Raw genomic sequence first — 16,707 nt, forward strand, 5'->3', positions numbered from 1 at the left:
AGGATCGTACGCTAGTTCTTCCTCGGCTAACTAAAAGCTATCTTTATTACTTAAAGCTAGTAGTTGAACGTCTAGAAGGTCGTTATCGATTAGTAACGGATTAGCGACCTTATTAGCTATTTCTGTAGGTCCTTATATAGGCTATTCTTCTTACTAAGCTAGAAGCCGCTAGACTATACTAGCAGCCTCGGTAGGCGACGGAGCCTCGTTGCTTATAGAATTAAACAAAGCCGGTATAATAGACTCGAGTGTAACAAACTCGTTCTTAGCTAGGTTATTAGGATTGGCGTATAGGTTTATGCCCTCTAGAAGCGACAACTTATCGTCCCCTAACTTAATAAACTAGACATCCTTCGAGGCAATAACCTTGTATTCGTTAGATAAGTAGATTATGTATTTGCTAGAGTCTACTAAGTCCTTCGTATAACTAACTAGCTTACTAAGCTTTCCTCGAGCGTCAAACTTCTTGCTATAAGCTATACTATAGTCGTAGACAATAGCAGTATAGCTATAAGCTCGAAGGTGCTATAGGCGTAGCTATGTTCGTAACTAATTAAGCTCCTTAGCTATAATAGTATATAGGCTTCCTCCGTTAGCGGTTAGCGTAATATTAAGGACCTGCGTAGCGGAGGCAACAGTATATAGCTATAGGAACTTAGGAAGGTTAGCCTATAGCATTATCTTTCTCGCAGTCGTATAGACGATATAATTGCTAACCTTAGTAAGACTATTCTAAGTAGAAGAATGAGGAGCTATAACCTATAGTACAATGCCCTAATTACGAGCCTAGCTTAATAGCTAATTTCCGCCGTATTTACCCCCTCTATCGAGGCAGTAGATTAGGATTAAGCAACTAGTCTATGTACGAACATGTATACGATAGTCCTTAATAGCTACTATAGCCCCTAACTTAAGCGTACTAGTATATTCGTATCGATAGCCTAACTTAGCGTATATAAACAGTGTAAAATAGCGCTCCTATAACAGACTAGGATTAGTAATAGTAACTATATCTATATAGATAATGTAATAGATCGTAGATAGTCGTACGCGTAGTAGCCGATTGTATTCTTTATATAACATAGCTATGCGATAGGCAATGTAGTTGCGGAAGTCCTTCTTAGTACTAGTAATAACAATCTAACCCTTAGATTCTATTCTTAGCAGCTTGCGGTAATGAATATAGCTATATCGTAGATGCTACTCATCTATAGTGCCTGTAGGTACCCCCTTCTTCGATAGAAGGGCAACCACTTCACTATCTAGACTAGAGGTTAGTATATAGAGGTAGGGAAGTCCATTCTTACGGTATGTCTAAGCGATAGTAACCTTATTGCCCTCTACTATCGTAAATAGGATACGCTTATTATTTCGGTAGAAACAACCCTTATCGGCAAGCTTCTTAGTAGATAGAAGGTTGGCTGCTAGACCTAGAATATACAGCGTATTAGACAGCTTTATATTGCTAACACTACGCTTATTAATAACCTTAGTCTAAGCTATACTTACTATCGTAGCGTGCTTCGTGTTGCTACTAAACCGGACAGGAATGTAGCAGCCTTTATATTTAATAAGCAGTAAGGGGTTATTAACTATATATATGCTAGTACCTAAGTCGATAACCTAATTAGTAGTACGAGTGCTAGCCGTGAGAGCCGTAGAAACCTGGTCGCTAATAGTAACTATAGTAGCGCTTGCAGTGAAGGCGTAATTGTAGTTTAGGTCTAATAACACCCCCGGGGTAGCATTAGCCGTATATAGCCCCTAAGTACTATTTTAACTACCCTAACTAGACGGCTGCTATTGCTGTTAAGCAGTTAACGCCTATTGTTGCTTCTTCTTAGCCTTCTGCTTCTCGCGATAAAGACGGTCTTCCTCCTTTAGATAAGGATACTTAGTATAGCACCGATCGGATAGGTAAGCGCCTTAGTAGTATAAGCACTTCTTACGATTCTAACCATTCTAGTTGTTTCTACTACGACTACGACTATTGCTGTTTCCGCGGCTACTACGACCGCTACGGTTCGAGTTACCTCGACCGTTATTATTACTATTACTACCTTGCTGTTATAGTTAGCGCTAAAGACTAAAGAAGCTATTATATTAGGCCTAGTTCAATTAAGCTACATTCTTATTAAGTAACGCGCTAATAATGTTGTTAAGTGTATTATCGTTAATAGTGTATTCGGAGGCGCGTATCTGCTTTCGGCGTATCTATACGAAAGCCTCGTAGAATAGAGAGATCTATATAATAAACATATAGACAGCCTAGTATTAGCTAATAGCTAATTTAGTATCCTTTAAGGTATTAAGCTTCTTCTTATACTTATTATAGAACTTCTTAATGTCCTTGCTATTATACCGAAGGGTAATATATTCCTAGTAGAGTATGAATTTAGTAGACCTACCTTTACTAGTGTATTTCTTATATAGGTAAGTCTACACTTCCTACGATATAGCGAGACTAAGCAACGACTACTAAACCTCGGCGACATAGTTAGCAAAGATCTACGTACGCGCTAATTAATCTTTTGCTTCCTATTTATCTTGTCGGTCTTTAAACTCTAACTAAGTTTTAGAAGACAACTTAATATTAGGCTTTAGGCGGGTCCCCTAGATATAGCGCTATACCTATATGCCTTTAAGGGCACCCTTAGCGGCATAAGACTATAATAGATAATTCTCCTTATTCTTTAGCTTAGGGATATTGCTTATGTAAGCGCTAGCAGAAGTTATAGAGGGAGCTATTGCGGACAGCGACGGCGATAATATAGAAAGAGACGTTAGACTTGTCTTAAGGGGCGGCCGATAGGCGCGCCTATGTTCTAGTATAGCGGATAGCTAATACTATTAGTAACCGACTCGAGTCTAGTACCTACTAGAATACTCGAGGGCGGCGGCGGCGACGGTATTAGTATCGGCGCAATTTTTAGTAACGAGCGCTAGCTACGCAGCTATCGGAGTAACTATTAGAATACGTAGTAAACGTGTTATATGCGTTAGAAACGTAGGGGGCTTATAACTACTTAATGTAACTAATATATTAGAAGAAGGACTAATCTATATAGAAGTCCGAAGATAGAGTGCAGCAGTTGCAGCCTCAGGCATCAGGCACGTGATGGACCCTAACACCTAGGCATACACTCCAAGTAGTAGTACGCGAGCTGTGTCGCCGAAAGAAAGTGCGGTGCCAGCCCCAGCCGGGTGAAGAGTCAGTCCGGCTTTCACCAAACAAGGAGGCCGGGCTTGCTTTCTGGATCGTGAAATTCGATACCATCTTCTTACGCAACACTCCTCCCAGTCTTCGTCACCACAGCCAGCTACTTTTCGACCTGAGCGGCATGGCTCTGAACGGCAACTGGAGGCTGTAGCAGTATGGCTAGCTGCTAGCTGCCGAGAAAAGGCCACGCGTGGCATCCAGCCCCCAAAGTTCTTCCGGATTGCCCAAATCAACCCGCCTATCATCCATTCTCCAAAATGCCTCCGTTCTGCAGGGCAACTCATCCTTGCCGCCACGCGCTACAATGTACCTCACCATGTGCTTACCTTCTATGGACTGCGAAGGCTGGCCTTCCTCCGGCTTTCAGCAGTTTTTCTTCTGCTTATTAGTGGTTTGCTCTGCCATGTTTCCTCGTGGGACACCAAGTTCATGCCGTGGCACCACGATACGCAAACATACTTCGGATTGCTAGTCTATCGCAGCACCACTCGTTCCTGGACATCTACGCTCTAGTCCATCTTTCTCAGCTTGGCGACTAGCCATCAACTCGTCTATTTCTTCTTGGCCTCTTGGGCTCCATATTTCTCCATTTCCTCCTCATCCCAGCCCTTTCCGATCAGCATTGGTACAAACCTACCCACACGCTCTTGATAGATTCGATACTCAGGATACTTCCCAGCACTGATTCTTTCTGTGATCGGAGTGCTGCCAAGGAAGATACCAACGTAAGCAATAACGCCTACACAAGTCCAGTTCCAAAAAGTGTGACTTTCGTAGCAGGCCCATTGATACAGCAAAATCCAAATTGTTTGCTCAGCTGCGAAGTTCGGGTGACGACTGTACTTCCACAGTCCAGTGGTTACGAAACCGCGGTCCATTTGTGCACGTGTCCACCCAGTCGGCACTTTGGCAGTCTTCTGATACTCTTTCTTCGCTTGCTGGTAGTTCCACATTTGTCCGTCTGCAAAATATTCAAATACCACGAGACCCATGAGAGTTCGGCTGAACAGCTGGTCAGAGCCGCTCAATTCAGGTTGGAGCCGGGATGTGAGAAGAAGGACGTAGGTGGGCAGTGTTACGCTCCATAAGATGACCTCGCATTCATTAGCATGGGAAAGAAGTGTCGTCCTTATGATACTCACCAATTGCAAAGAGGAGATGAACAGGATGTTCAAGAGAATGAAACCAACAGAGCCAATGCGCTTCTTGATCAGCTCCCATCGGTAATCCTCGCTCCCTATCTGGTAGCCGCCTTTTCGCCAATAGTTAAAGGTGAGCCTCATGGACCAGAGAACGCTGAACGCGAGTACATGATCCACACGTTGAGTGGACAGGCCATTGAGTCGTGCCCAGAGTGCATAGTGGAGGTTGAAAAGAGCTGGCAGGATACTCCAAACGCGATCGACTTGCGAGTAGTTTTTGTTAATCTCAGCGACAAGGAGGAAGACCGGAAATGCAGCGATGCACCAGGCAAGTCCAGAGATGGCAGGGTTCGTCGATACGTAGAGCTGTTTCAAAGCCTCTACATCTCCGAGAGATTCGTAGACTTGGGTTGGGAGCGCGTAGAGCTGGGGAAGAAAGGGCTCGAAGGTCTTCTTGTAATCAGCACAGTCTGCAAGTGTCTTGACGACTGGCAATGCCACATCGGCGGCTGCTGGTATCAACATGATTCTCTTGCAGTAAATTTGTCAACGTCGCGTTTCTTGCTAGAAATGTGGATGACGTGAATGATCTACCAACGCCAAAAAGGAGCAGGAGCTGGGTCAGTGCTTTAAGCGCTAGAGGCACATCCTGGATCAATAACCTTGTGGATGTCTACTTTGTTCTCTTGACCATTTCATCACTTCGCTTTTCTGCCATCGAGCATGCGCTCGATATTACAACGCACGGCTCTCAGACTATGTCAGTGGCGTAATAGCAGAGTGCCCGCTCTCTCCAGCCGTTCCTATGCAGTTCAAGCTCCCGGCGCACCCACAGTGGAAGTATTCGACCAGAGAACGAAATGGCTTCACAAGGAGCGTGCTGCCTCCAGCCCGGAGCAGAGCCGTCAGGTAGACTACCTCCGAGATGAGATGGCTATGCGGCTTTGCGATCGCATCCTCGACATCAACCGAACTTTCCCCAAGGTGTTAGATTTTGGGGCGAATGCATGCAACATCGCTCGCGCTTTGACTCGTCCTGACCCCGACCCAGAATCGGCGAAGCCATCCGTCGAGCCCATTAGCAAGAGAATAGGGAGCATCATATGCACGGACACAAGCCAAAAGATGTTGGATAGAGATCGGAATGAACCATTTAATAAGGAGATCAACATTACCCGAGAGGTGTTGAAGAATCCAGAGTATATCCCCTACGAAGCAGAAACTTTTGATATGGTAATCTCGAATCTTTCCTTACATTGGGTCAACGATCTCCCTTCGGTGCTCACTCAGATGAACAACTGCTTAAAACCAGACGCACCGGTCTTGGCTGCTATGTTCGGAGGAGACAATCTATACGAGTTAAGAGGCTCACTGCAGTTAGCAGAACAGGAGCGCCTTGGTGGTATTGGAACTCACATGTCTCCTCTGGCAGACGTAAGGGACGTTGGCAATCTGCTGAATCGTGCCGGATTCAAGCTATTGACTGTCGACGTGGACGACATCATTGTGGACTACCCCAACATCTTCGCACTCATGTCGGACCTACAATCTATGGGAGAAGCCAATGCTGCTTTACGAAGAAGTCCAAGCGGTATTAGCAGGGACGTACTACTGGCAACTGAGGCCATCTACAGAGAAATGTACGGCGAGCAGCAAGAAGACGGCAGCGTAACACTTCCAGCAACATTCAGGATGATCTATATGATTGGCTGGAAAGAGAGTGAGACCACGCCGCGGCCACTTGAGCGTGGTTCTGGCGAGGTGAATCTCAAGGACCTGTTTGAAAGTGATGGGTCCAAGAAGAGCTGAACCGGCATTGAAAAGAGACAACGAAGCCGACAATTTTGAGCAGTCTTGGATTGCTATCGACCAACGGATTCAACAGGCTATCGCATGTCTTTGTATGAGAAGACTGAATACATATCAGAAAATGAGCGAAAGCTTTCGGCGATCAGCAGGACCTCCAGCTATTGACTACGGCGGTCAGGAAGACTGGTCTCCACCGCTCATGCGAAGCTCTCAAAACCAGCGAAGGCGAGACGAAACGTCCGTGATAGACGCTTGAGTCTTGATGGAAAGGTAGTAGTGCTACGAGCATCGTGCTAAAGATTTAAATGACGCTGTGCTGCATATACACTTGAGAACAAACCGCAAAATTTTACGATGTGTCTTATTCACGTGCAGTCCACTTCCACAATTCTGACAAGAGCATTCTCCTGATAAGCAAGCAAGCAGGAAAGGAGTGTTCCTCAGCACAAGCATGTATTGGATTGCTCTCCGTGTCTCGAATATAACTGGGCCATCGTATAGAGACGGATCGCTTTCACCCTTCGGCCTCGGTGAACCTCCATCCGCTTGACATCATCTGGCGCGTGCTCGTCCTGCTACCTGCAACGCCTAGTCTATGCTTCGCGATGGCTACTAAAGAGAGCAAACACCTCTCCGTGGGGATACAGCTCGAACGATTAGCACCGGGAGAAGGGTGGATGGCTAACATGCCTTGAGAGTCGAGTTACCTTCCACTTAGACTAGCGAAGCAAAGCATAAAGATCAGCTTCGCATCTCTCTCGCGCCCAGCAACGATTTCCAAATTCGAAGCCACCGAGCGCCTCCGCCATGGCCGACAATTCGTCCTACTTCAAGTTCGCCAACGAGACCAGCGATAGGGGCAGCGGGTCCACCATACACCAGCCGCGAGCGCGAAAACCTATCGATGCTCGGCTTGCGCGTGCCTTGAACGAAGAGCTCACGCCAAATGCCGCCGTACAACGTGCCCAAGCAGCTGGACTCGCCAGTGAGCGTAACACTCCAGCGCCACCGGAAGACGCGCCAGAGTCAGTAAAAGTCACAGCGGCAGCGCGCAAGCATTTCAGGCGCAAGACAAAACAGCAGCGAATGTTTCCAACTGTCGAATATCAGGAAAGAGTGTCGTACTTTGATCCGCGATCAAGTTATGGCAACTTTCGTGGATTCTTCGTCCTCTTCTGGATCGGGTTGGCAATCATGGTCTTCACTTCTATGCTGCGCAATCTGAAAGAGACGGGCACGGTTCTCAACTTCAAGCAATGGCCTCTGTTCACCAAGGATATCGTTGATCTTGCCATCAGCGATTTGTGCATGTGCGTGACCACAGCACTGAGCTTGATTTTCAATCTGGGGTTTGTTAGGAGTAAAGGCATTCTAAGGTGGAACAGAGCTGGCATGATCATACAGAGCATCTTTCAGGCAGTCTGGCTATATTTCTGGATAAGCTGGCCTTTTATGAGAGATTGGACGTAAGTACACTGAACGCTGCAAGGCGCAGCGCCTCCCAGCCGAGACGTAGCGATCTGATGTTGTCTTGCGCTTGTGGAGCGGTACTTTTCGCTCGAGACATTTGCTAACTCCGTGCCCTATGCTTCTAGGTGGACAGCACAGGTCTTCTTCACTCTTCATACCTTGGTCCTGGCTATGAAGATGCATTCGTATGCATTCTACAACGGCCACTTATCAGTCACATTGCAACGATTGAAGGAGCTCGACATGCCAATCGGGCCTCAGACACCAACCAACGCAGCTGTGCGATATCCGTCTGCCCCCACACGCCTAGCAGAGCTCAAGGCGGCCGCCACTGAGGATGAGCACGAACATCAGAATCTATCTCCAGTCATGATCCTTCGGGAGGACTTGGCTACCGAGCTCACCTCTCCCTTGGGCAACGTCACGTATCCGGCAAACCTAACCGTTTGGAATTATTTCGAGTTCTTGCTCTGTCCCACCCTGTGTTATGAGATCGAGTACCCGCGAACGCCTTCTCGATCCTACCTGGAGCTCTTTTACAAGATGCTCGCCGTTTTTGGCTGCATCTTCCTCATGATTGTGACAGCCGAAGAATTTATCATCCCGGTTCTTGATGAATCCTCCCTCCGCCTACGCCTTTCTCGCACCTGGGTCGATTCGTCTCTTATCTTCGCTGAAACAGTCAGCAGATTACTCTTTCCGTTCATGGTCACCTTCCTCCTGGTCTTCTTGGTCATTTTCGAATACGTCTGCGGAGCATTTGCAGAGATTACCAGGTTTGCTGACCGACAATTCTACTCGGACTGGTGGAACAGCTCGGACTGGCTGGAGTTCAGCAGAGAGTGGAACATTCCTGTGCACCACTTCTTCCGAAGGCATGTCTATAGTGCCAGTCGCAGCGCCAAAATGTCGAAACCAGCGGCAACGGCGATAACATTTCTCATTTCAGCGCTTGCCCATGAGTTGATCATGGGCTGCATTACGAGGAAGTTTAGAGGATATGGCTTCGTCCTAATGATGATGCAGATGCCCATTGTCATGATTCAGCGAATGCCTTGGGTGCGGGATCGATCTCTGTTGAACAATATCATGTTTTGGATAAGCATGATTCTTGGATTGAGCTTGGTGAGTTGCCTCACATTCGAGAATTAAACTGTGCTGACACTTAGCAGCTTTGTGCGCTTTATGTGCTCGTCTAGGAGACGCATAAATGTATCGCCCTCTGCATTCTGCAGTGCAGGATTTATGATCAACAGTGGGCCGTTGCCATTACGCGGAGGAGTTCTTCACTTGCAAACATCAGCTGGCAAACTGGCTCTTCAGTGAGCAGCAATCAATTGAAGCAATCGACCCACTTTGAATCCCGGCTCTCCGGCCCGAAGACCTTCCATCCCGTACCCTGTGCCCTGTGTTTCGATTTGATACTGTCATACTGACAAACTTATACAATCAAACAGATCCAACAACAGCCATACAAGACTCCTTTTCTGCCAGACTGAACTGCTAGTCTACAATCACGACCAGGTCGCCAAAATGACGCGGGGAACGTCCGAAGACGCCAAATCTTTCTCCCTTTGGCTCGATTGCGATACAGGTTGATATGCAGATGCAGCCAGCTGCGAATCCATTGCTCATAAATTACAGGTCATGACGACGCCTTTGCTATCCTTCTTGCATCTAGACATCCTTCGATCAATCTGCTTGGGATCAGCACCACTTATGGCAACGCACCTTTATCGAAGACTACTTACAACACCCGCGCTATTCTCAAAGCAATCGGCCGCGAAGACATTCCTGTGTATGTCGGTGCCGGTAAGCCGTTCTGTAGAGTAGCTGCTACTGCTCCAGACATCCATGGCGAATCTGGCTTGGACGGAACGACGTGCTTACCAGTGCCATCTGTGGAGCCACGGAACGACGTTACAGCTGTCGAAGCGGTGTACAGGTCATTGAAGTCTCAACCAGCACATTCGGCATACTTGGTTGCTACCGGCGCTCTCACCAATACTGCACTTCTCTTCGCGATATATCCGGATCTCGCTGCGCACATTGCCGGTCTGTCAATCATGGGAGGGGCAATTGGTGGAGGCTTCAGCACTGCGCCGATGGGTGCGGTGAAAGGAGAAGGCGAGAGATTTGGCAATTGGACTAAGACGGCTGAATTCAACATCTACATCGACCCAGAGGCAGCCAAGTCCGTCTTTTCAAATCCTGTACTCGCGGCAAAGACCACTCTGATACCACTGGATTTAACGCATCAATTTCTTGCAACGCAACGCGTGCAGCACGCAATGCTACATGGCGGATTCGATGCTACTGAGAAGCCGTTGGATAGCATTGCCACTGTGCGGAAACTCTTCTTTGAGATCCTTACATTCTTCGCTAAAACCTACGCCGATGTATTTGGCTTGACTGAAGGGCCACCGACGCACGACCCGCTTGCCGTAGCGGCGGTAATTGCGCCAGATCTATTCCACGATAATGGCGGGGAGCGATACCAATTAGACGTGGTCACGGATGGCGATCACGGCTCATCCGGGCACGTTCGAAAGAGCGCGTCGCAGTGTGGGCGGACTGTTGCGACTCTGTTGACAGCTGGCGAAGGTGTCAGGATACCAAGGAGCTTGGAATGGGAAGCGCTGTGGCGGATGTTGGAAGAGTGTCTCGCACGTGCTGAAGCAGCGGTTCATAGCAATAGCAAGATATGAGGTTTGGTGGCAGGTTATATTGCGTGCATAGTTCGAGCCCAGCATCTTCTCGGCGTTGAGACGTGGCGACAGGACAGACAGAGCCAAGATCTTCTCGATCTCACATGATTCGGTGTTGTATCACGCTGGACATGATGTGTCAAGAATCGAGTCGTGCCATGGCGACAGTGCGGGTGTGGTTGTGCAACATCCACGCGCTCAAGATGTCGCGGGGTTTCTGGCTAGCGTAGCGCCATGTGGCGATGTCTTGACTCTTGATGGGAAGCCTCATCGGAAGATTGGTGTCACATCTTCTTGATGAGAAGCGCGTGGAAAAGGAGAGCAATAATACAGAGGATGCACTCTGAGTCTCTGGCGTGTCATGGTGCCCAGTCTGCTGACATTTGCCTTTGAGGCTTTGACTTGACTTTCTGGGCGGCCGAATCAGCCCAGAATGCTTCTCCATAAGGAACGGGTCTCGGCTCTTCAAGGATCGCAGGAGCCAGCGACCGTGCAGGATCATCCTCGCTGCAACTTAGAACTACCTACTGAAGACATCAGGCCCCTTCCTCTTCGTTTCGAACCACCGAGCTCGCGAGCAGTGCTTCGACCGGCTTACTGCCCACCTGAACAACTTCTATTCAGCTTCGAGGACGGGGTGGCTTCGACTCAGCACAGCCGAGCAACAATACTGTAGCATCAACTACCATTGAAGTGATTTGGTACCAGTCTGAAAGACCGCCGGAACTGGTACAATGCCTTCGCAGCGGCAGATAAGGGCGATTGGACTGGTCACGGTGTTAGCTCTACTCGTCATCTACTATGTATCAAATGGAGCGAAGAGCACATACGACTCGCCGTTCTACAAGAATACCATAGCGGCAATCGAAAAGAAGAAGACAGCCGCTCAGCGCGAACAACTAATGTCGGAAGAGAAAGATCGGCGTGAACGGGTCGAACGATTACGGAAAGAACACGACGTAGCAGTAGAAGATCTTTCATCATCGAGCTCCTCCCCAGCAGATTCAACGACGACCGATGCTCCTGCGATTGGACCACAGAAGCAGAAACCGATTAAAGACGATACGCCTGCTGAGAAGAGTGTGGCTGGGCGAAAGAAGATGGGAGCGTCCAACGACAAGATTGTACAAGAGAAGCCTAAAGATGACACCGATGATGGAGTAGCCAAAGTTGGCAACGTCGCGGCCAAAGCAACAGCAGTCGCTGACGACACGACTGCAGAAGAAAAGGAACATGAACGGAAAGTGGAGCTGGAACTGAACAACATACTCAAAAAGGGACCTATAATAGTGTTCTCGAAATCTTATTGCCCATTCAGTAAGAAGGCAAAGGTATGCATAAGTGCTCGTCAACTCGTTCATAGATCGTTCCTAACATTGCGGAAACAGCACATCCTCCTTGACCTATACAGCATAAACCCTCCGCCTTACGTGGTCGAGCTGGATCAACATGAACTTGGCCCAGGTCTTCAGCGGTCATTGGCGCGAAGCACTGGACGTCGAACAGTACCCAACGTGCTTATCAACGGCAAGAGCATTGGAGGCGGCGACGATATTGAGGCACTACACGAAACCCACAAACTCATCGACAAGGTGACAAGCATGGGTGGAAAGCGCATCATGTCCATCCGCGAGAATGCACAGCCCAAATTCGAGACGTAGGGACGAGACCAAAGCTGAGGTCAAGTTCAAAGCGTAGAAGACGTGTCGGGCGGACTACAGTTCGGTTCCGGGAAATGTGGATGGCAAATTTAAGAGCAGCACCTTATTACTACATGACTTCAAGGCGTTTCGGAAGTACGGCTGGACATGTGAGATGGCATGATACCCCTCAGTGGTTTTATTGGTAATTTGATCCGATTCGGTCAAGAGGCTGTCGTCATCAGGATATGGGAGTCAAAACAAATCTAGAGAGGGAGTTATTGTTTATCAGATGGTTTGGATTGTCTAGACGAATCCGACGTGGCTGTAGGAAGACCAGAGAAAATGAAAACTAATTCGACATCATTGTCTCGTGGTGGCTGAGATCAGGACAGACTTATTGAAGGGTTTTGCGTTCAGTCGCGAAGAGTATATCTCAAATGTCACATTACATTGCGACCGGTTCAAGTTTTGAGAACCATTGGGCTGAAGAGCTGATAGTGGGCAAGCACGGCGAGGCTCAATATCGAATCGCCGTTCTTGATGCCAACAGTAGCAGCACCGTTTGGAGCCATCACAGCCGAGTGCATACAGCACGGTCATGCGGCATGACCTGACCCGTGAACATGTTTGTGACATAAGAAAGTTCGTATTACCTTGGTGAGTGCGGATACCTCTCCCCGCTCGCTCTTGGGATAAGAGCTTAAGTAATGAGGTTGATGTGGGTGCTTGATTCGTTCCATTCAGTACGGCTACCTGCCACTAGCCCTGAGCAGGCCGTCATAATGTCCTTTCATGCATGATCCCATTTTGCATGCGCCAGGCGCCAGCCAACCTTTTCCCCCATTTCCCGAAGCTTACTCCGAGATGTTGGTGCGCTCAGAGACGTAGATACCGTCCAAGAACTTACGGATATCCTTGTTTCGTACACGGCAGGTCTGCTGGATGTCGGCGGCGGATTGTGAGACGGCTTCGAGCGAGTTTCCGCTGAGCAGCAGCTCGTCCTTGACGTTCTTGGAGGCTTCGACTTCGACACCTGGCTGCATGGTAACGTTGCGCACAAGCTTCTCGCCCAAGAAGTTTCTGCCAAAAATGATTATGTCAGTATATCGCTATCAATTTCCTTTGCTATGGGATGTGATCATACCGGATCTCGACATTCCACAGACCAGTCTCCTTGTTTTTTTCCAAGTTGACGTTGATTGGGAAATGTGCGTAGACGTAACGCATCTTGTACTTGTAGCCCTTGGTGACACCGATGATCAAGTTGTTGATGAGAGTGCGGACGGTACGGAGCGTAGCGACATTCTTGCGCGAGCCGTGGTGGAGCTCGATGTTGATGCGGCCCTTGGATGGCTGGGAGAAGGAGACTGCGAGATGGCCCAAGTCCTTGGTGAGCTTGCCTCGTGGTCCCTCGACGGTGACCTGGCGGGTCTTGATGTTGACCTTGACTGTTGCAGAAGCATTGTCAGTGTTCGGTTCATAATGCGCGCCGATGCTGCTGCAGAGTACGAACCGCCCTCTGGAATGTCCAGCGTCTCCTGGGAGAAGATGTAGCGCATCTTGACGGCGTTGTGCTGGTCGCTGGGTGTATGGCGAGTGGACGGTGCAACGGCGTCTGAACTTCTGAAGACCGCAAATTCGTGGAGTTCAAATTCGAATGTCTTGGCAGAGCAAGAGCGACTGGGGTCGCCGGCTGCGATTGGCACGGCTAGAGCGGGCACTAGCTACTGTTCTTGCCTCTGTCACGGCTGACATGCACATTCGGCCCTCCTCCATCATCACGATCTCGAATATCATCATCATACATTGTTGTGACGGCAGCTAGTTTGCTCACCGATGCTGCGAGCCGGAGAGACGTTCGACAAGACATCAAGATGGAGCTCGACCCAACTCAACACTTCCAGGACGCTCTCAAAGATAGTTCCAGAGCATTCAAACGTTCAAATGCTTCTTCAGCTTCAAGCGCAAATACAATGCGCAAGACTGTTTCCGCACATCAAATTACAGCAGTTAAATCGGATAGTTACAGTTTCCAACCTCGTTTCCTTGCCCTCATCGTCTCTTGACGCACAGCCAGATCTGAAATGATCTCTTCACTGCCTCCTCCAACAACCATCATCCTCAAATCACGCGACATCTGCTCGACAACAGCACCCGGGCCCTGTTTCTGGTAGCCGGCGCCGCCAAGCACTTGTTGCGCCTCCCTGTTGGCCATTTCTTGGATTCTGCTTAATGTCAATAATGTGTGCTAAGAGCAATACTCTCGCGCACATGTGAGATTTGTATCTCGGACTCACCTGCCACCATGTACCTTTGCCAAAGCAATTCTTCCCGCGATATCAGGGTCTTGAAAACCCATCGGAGACATCTGAACTGCGTAGGCAATCTGCTCCAGCCAAGCCCAGTGGCTTTCGATGTATCTGGCCATTGTAGAAAACTTGTGGGCAATAATTTGATTGGCAATCAGAGGCTTGCCGAATGTTTCTCGTTTGTTGGCGTAGTCAAAGGCAACTGATAGGCATGTCCTGGCCTTACGATTGCAACCTACGGCCATGATATAGCGTTCCCGATTGAAGTTCACCATGATGACCTTGAAGCCCTCGTTCTCTTTGCCCAAGAGATTCTCAACGGGTACTTTGACATCGTCGAGTTCGATCATTGACGCTCCACCGGCTTTCTGGCCACTGTTGGGTATTCTTCGCATCGATAGACCAGGCGAGTTGGTTGGAATCACGAGCACAGAAATCCCACCCATTCCTGGGCCTCCAGTTCTAACGGCAGTAGTCATGTGAGTAGCCCATGGAGCCCCAGTGATCCATTTCTTATATCCGTTCACAATGTAGAACTTGCCATCTGGAGTTTTCTCGGCTGTGGTCTGCAGATTCGCTACGTCTGAGCCCCCGCTAGGTTCAGTGATACCTAGACAGAAGCTGGTCTCCCATGAGAATAAGCCTGGTAACCATTTGCGCTTTTGCTCAGGCGTGCCGTGATGAATAACAGGCGGGATACCAATGACACTGCCGCCTCCCAGTGAGCTTGTCACGCCACCCTCCACGCGAGAGGTCTCGTCTGTGGAGACCAAAGTATGGAAAGCATCAAGCTCGGTGGTCGATATCCCAGCAGGAAAGGGAATGTCTTTGGGTCGATATTCGAGCGGCACATCTGCAAAAGAGAATCCAGACTTTGCCCACTTCATCCTCGCTTCCTCAGGCGCTTCGCCTGCCTCTTCCCAATCTAGAGCATAAGGGAGGATGTTTTCATCGACATACCGACGGAGCTCATCGCGATACCTTCTATGGGATTCGTTATAGTATGGAGATGGTATGCCGTGAGACCAAGCTGGCTCACTCCAAGGTGCGAGGTTCCCAAAGGCCTTCTTGTCAGTATTGGACATGGTGGATTAGCTCAAGAGAGCAAGAAGAGTGATATGTGATTCAGAGGAAGCATGATAAAACGATCTCACTTGTAGCTATCTCCGTAACTCGTACTCGCAAATAATGGAGTGGAGCAAGCTACGGGTCTCGGGTAGGTGCAATGCGTGCTGTGAAAAAGCGAACCGAGGCTTCGCTGGGGAGCAACAACCAACGCGAGTCAGTGATGCTTTGGCTTGGCGAGATGCAACCGTCATGACAAACAACAACACTGCTGCATATTCTCGCCTTCAACAGAACCAGAACGGCAAGCACATGCTTCGTCTTCTCGGCACTGGATGCTGTCACCTTCGTGTGGCTGCAGTCACTCAATGTGCTATTTTCAACGTCAACGCGGTGGCGAAGGTCTTTCGTCGGCCAGAGTCTTCTAAGTCCAAAGGGAGACCAGGCGCAAAACCTAGCCTAATGAAATCATGGAGCGCCGAAGATCTCGAAATGCTCAAACACCTGTATGAGAAAGGCTGCCCAAGACGAGAAATTGCGAAGAACCTGGGGCGAAGCCTGACATCTGTTGGCGCAAAGATCAAATATACGCGCGAAACACAGAATTGGAAGCCTGTGGTGGGGAAATGGGATGAAAACCAGGATAAAGAACTCCTCAAACTCCATGATCAAGGGAAGAATTTTGTCGAAATCGGGCGAATCATGGGTCGAACTGATGGAAGCATCAGTAATCGATTCCGGATACTCAGGCCTGGCAGGACCGTGAGAAAATGGACCGAAAAGGACCACGAGACTGCTTCCAAAATGCATTCTGAGGGCTGCAGTATATCTTCAATTGCGAGTGCATTGAATCGGAAACCTAATACTGTGCGCTACTACGTTGTTGGTAACCAGTATCAAAGGTTTCACAATGCAAAACCTGTACGTATAGCATACAGCACAGACGCTTCTTGTCTGTGAGATCTTTGCTGATAGGTCGTATCCTTTTAGTGGACTTTTGAGGATAAGCTTTCAATGTTGAAGATGCACGAAGAGGGATTGACTGCAGGCGCGATCGCTGAAAAGCTTGGAAGATCTCCACAAATCATTATGTCTCGGTTGAAGCCCAGATCCAAGGTGAAACCATATTTCACGCCGGAGGAGGACGAGCAGCTTCGTCGGCTTCGCCAACGGGGATTGTCTTGGAAGGAAATCCACGATTCCATGGGATCAGATGCCACTAGGAGTGCACCGTCACTTATTGGACGTTGGGCTAGATTGCAAAAATCAAAGGCTGCCGGATCTGGAAAATAACAGGCTGAATCAACATATCGCTGCACCGAAGGTCCACTGGTGAGCTTT

At 48.7% G+C, this 16,707-nt stretch overlaps 8 protein-coding genes across 8 annotated transcripts; 5 read left to right on the forward strand and 3 right to left on the reverse strand.

The window, feature by feature from the left end:
- Positions 1-860: 860 nt before the first annotated feature.
- On the forward strand, positions 861-3,733 carry MYCFIDRAFT_169235 (uncharacterized protein; the record flags this gene model as incomplete). Its single annotated transcript, XM_007922663.1, has 5 exons — positions 861-872; positions 3,105-3,115; positions 3,151-3,166; positions 3,195-3,260; positions 3,302-3,733. The coding sequence occupies 5 exons, from the start codon at positions 861-863 to the stop codon at positions 3,731-3,733; spliced, it is 537 nt and encodes a 178-aa protein (XP_007920854.1).
- Positions 3,734-3,771: 38 nt separating this feature from the next.
- Positions 3,772-4,887, reverse strand: MYCFIDRAFT_25200 (uncharacterized protein; the record flags this gene model as incomplete). Its single annotated transcript, XM_007921491.1, has 2 exons — positions 3,772-4,314; positions 4,363-4,887. 2 exons carry the CDS (start codon positions 4,885-4,887, stop codon positions 3,772-3,774), a joined length of 1,068 nt encoding a protein of 355 aa, XP_007919682.1.
- Positions 4,888-5,085: 198 nt separating this feature from the next.
- On the forward strand, positions 5,086-6,171 carry MYCFIDRAFT_26854 (uncharacterized protein; the record flags this gene model as incomplete). Its single annotated transcript, XM_007921593.1, has 1 exon — positions 5,086-6,171. One exon carries the CDS (start codon positions 5,086-5,088, stop codon positions 6,169-6,171), a length of 1,086 nt encoding a protein of 361 aa, XP_007919784.1.
- A 1,086-nt stretch (positions 6,172-7,257) lies between these two features.
- On the forward strand, positions 7,258-8,793 carry MYCFIDRAFT_184454 (uncharacterized protein; the record flags this gene model as incomplete). Its single annotated transcript, XM_007922664.1, has 2 exons — positions 7,258-7,637; positions 7,767-8,793. 2 exons carry the CDS (start codon positions 7,258-7,260, stop codon positions 8,791-8,793), a joined length of 1,407 nt encoding a protein of 468 aa, XP_007920855.1.
- Positions 8,794-9,174: 381 nt separating this feature from the next.
- Positions 9,175-10,349, forward strand: MYCFIDRAFT_62399 (uncharacterized protein; the record flags this gene model as incomplete). The annotated part of the gene is made up of 2 exons (XM_007922041.1): positions 9,175-9,235; positions 9,286-10,349. The coding sequence occupies 2 exons, from the start codon at positions 9,175-9,177 to the stop codon at positions 10,347-10,349; spliced, it is 1,125 nt and encodes a 374-aa protein (XP_007920232.1).
- A 952-nt stretch (positions 10,350-11,301) lies between these two features.
- MYCFIDRAFT_148084 (uncharacterized protein) lies at positions 11,302-12,407 on the forward strand. Its single transcript, XM_007922665.1, has 2 exons — positions 11,302-11,680; positions 11,738-12,407. Exons 1-2 carry the CDS (start codon positions 11,450-11,452, stop codon positions 12,008-12,010), a joined length of 504 nt encoding a protein of 167 aa, XP_007920856.1. The 5' UTR covers positions 11,302-11,449; the 3' UTR covers positions 12,011-12,407.
- Positions 12,408-12,712: 305 nt separating this feature from the next.
- MYCFIDRAFT_54650 (uncharacterized protein) lies at positions 12,713-13,587 on the reverse strand. Its single transcript, XM_007921903.1, has 3 exons — positions 13,506-13,587; positions 13,137-13,440; positions 12,713-13,072 (listed from the first exon to the last, which is right to left on the reverse strand). Exons 1-3 carry the CDS (start codon positions 13,549-13,551, stop codon positions 12,847-12,849), a joined length of 576 nt encoding a protein of 191 aa, XP_007920094.1. The 5' UTR covers positions 13,552-13,587; the 3' UTR covers positions 12,713-12,846.
- Positions 13,588-14,015: 428 nt separating this feature from the next.
- MYCFIDRAFT_25425 (uncharacterized protein) lies at positions 14,016-15,386 on the reverse strand (the record flags this gene model as incomplete). Its single annotated transcript, XM_007921507.1, has 2 exons — positions 14,016-14,220; positions 14,290-15,386. The coding sequence occupies 2 exons, from the start codon at positions 15,384-15,386 to the stop codon at positions 14,016-14,018; spliced, it is 1,302 nt and encodes a 433-aa protein (XP_007919698.1).
- Between the last annotated feature and the right edge of the window lie 1,321 nt (positions 15,387-16,707).

This window comes from Pseudocercospora fijiensis (assembly GCF_000340215.1).
Source record: "Pseudocercospora fijiensis CIRAD86 unplaced genomic scaffold MYCFIscaffold_1, whole genome shotgun sequence".
In the NCBI taxonomy this organism is placed as follows: domain Eukaryota; kingdom Fungi; phylum Ascomycota; class Dothideomycetes; order Mycosphaerellales; family Mycosphaerellaceae; genus Pseudocercospora; species Pseudocercospora fijiensis.